The sequence below is a fragment of the Daktulosphaira vitifoliae genome, unplaced genomic scaffold (genome assembly GCF_025091365.1).
Source record: "Daktulosphaira vitifoliae isolate Bord-2020 unplaced genomic scaffold, ASM2509136v1 Scaffold_2155, whole genome shotgun sequence".
In the NCBI taxonomy this organism is placed as follows: domain Eukaryota; kingdom Metazoa; phylum Arthropoda; class Insecta; order Hemiptera; family Phylloxeridae; genus Daktulosphaira; species Daktulosphaira vitifoliae.
Genome location: NW_026101715.1, coordinates 1 through 1,485, shown reverse-complemented (window position 1 = coordinate 1,485; position 1,485 = coordinate 1). Strand labels below are relative to the sequence as shown.

At 25.7% G+C, this 1,485-nt stretch overlaps 1 protein-coding gene across 1 annotated transcript; it reads right to left on the bottom strand.

Annotated features, from left to right (window-relative positions):
- Positions 1 to 190: 190 nt before the first annotated feature.
- Positions 191 to 1,469, bottom strand: LOC126909919 (autophagy-related protein 9A-like). The gene is made up of 4 exons (XM_050692325.1): positions 1,334 to 1,469; positions 1,098 to 1,251; positions 634 to 1,029; positions 191 to 573 (listed from the first exon to the last, which is right to left on the bottom strand). Exons 1-4 carry the CDS (start codon positions 1,456 to 1,458, stop codon positions 469 to 471), a joined length of 780 nt encoding a protein of 259 aa, XP_050548282.1. The 5' UTR covers positions 1,459 to 1,469; the 3' UTR covers positions 191 to 468.
- Between the last annotated feature and the right edge of the window lie 16 nt (positions 1,470 to 1,485).

Sequence of the window (1,485 nt, the reverse complement as noted above, 5' to 3'; positions counted from 1 at the left end):
GATACATTTCTTATGAAATATGAATTTATAATGAAGTTTTAATATATTTTGTGTATCATAATTCTATTTTTCATTAAAAAGACTTGAAAATATAATCATACGTAAAAACAAAAGTAAAGGTCTATGAAAACTAACCAAGTCTATAATTATAAGGATAAAAACTTTCCACATAATTCATTAACATGTGTCTTAGAAATTAATTACATATTTAATAAGTTTTATCTACCTATAGCTTACTTATTTCTATTGATATAAATGCATCATTTTTTCAAAATTTAGATTTTTTATTATTTGCTATAGTAGTGATTAATAAAAAAACATGAATTTTGATGCACTACTACTAATGCCCCCTTCCTTTAAAAATATTTCAAAGGTAATTAAACAGAAAAGTATTCAATAAAAAAATACTGAATATTTCTTTTAAAATTATATTAATTATGGTGTAATTATTCATAACTATAATATTAGTTACCCTTCTTTATGTAGTAGTCTAGTACTTTGGTCAAGACCAAGCAAACAAGATGGAATATCAGCAATGTGTAAATTACTATTTAATATTTCATGTTGTATGATCTGAAGAAATATATATTAATTAATAAGAATAATAAATAAATATTATAAATTAAAACCTACTGGATCAATATCTATATCACTGGATGAATATACTTTTCGTGTTTTAGCTATTATTTCTTCAACAAATTCTTTAGCTTCAATATCAACAGGATCCCATGTGGGATTACGTACTGAGAAATTAAGTAAAGACATTTCTACTTTTCCATCTTCAGCTTGATCTACCTGTGGTAACTTTGATAATGGATTGTCTGTAGTGATAAACCCAGGAGATCGCCAAGCAGGATTACCATTTTTACGTAAATTCATCATAGAGAATGCACAAACATCACCAACACCTGCTACATCAGCAGTATAATTACGATAAAAATCTACAATTTCTAGGGCTTTAGGTCGTAGCCAAAAATATAATATAAATGGTGTGACTAATGGCGAGATCAGTTCATTTATTAAATAGTTCTGTAAAATAATGAAATTTTTATGTCAAGAAATAAGATATATTAGTCTAAAACTAAAAATTAACATACAGCTTTAAAAGGAAAAATCTGAGAGAATTGATTGCTAACTTGCTGAGTATGAGCTTTGCCAACCCATGAGTCTGGTAAATAATGAACCTCGGCTAACACAGCTGTCAATAATGATTCTTGACATACTATTTCTTTTTCATCATCAACAAGACCTCTGTTAATGATTTTAAATAATTTTAATTTTACATATTTGTCAAAAAAAATAATAATAATAATATAAAATAATCATTACTAACCGACATATTATAAATAAGAGTGATAATCCACTTAATATAGTTATCATATGTTCAATTGTTAAAATGCTGTCATCATATACAGTTAACACTAGTATTGGTACCATAATAGCACTCGTAAAAAACATAGTATTCCTAGAAAAAAAAATATTCAA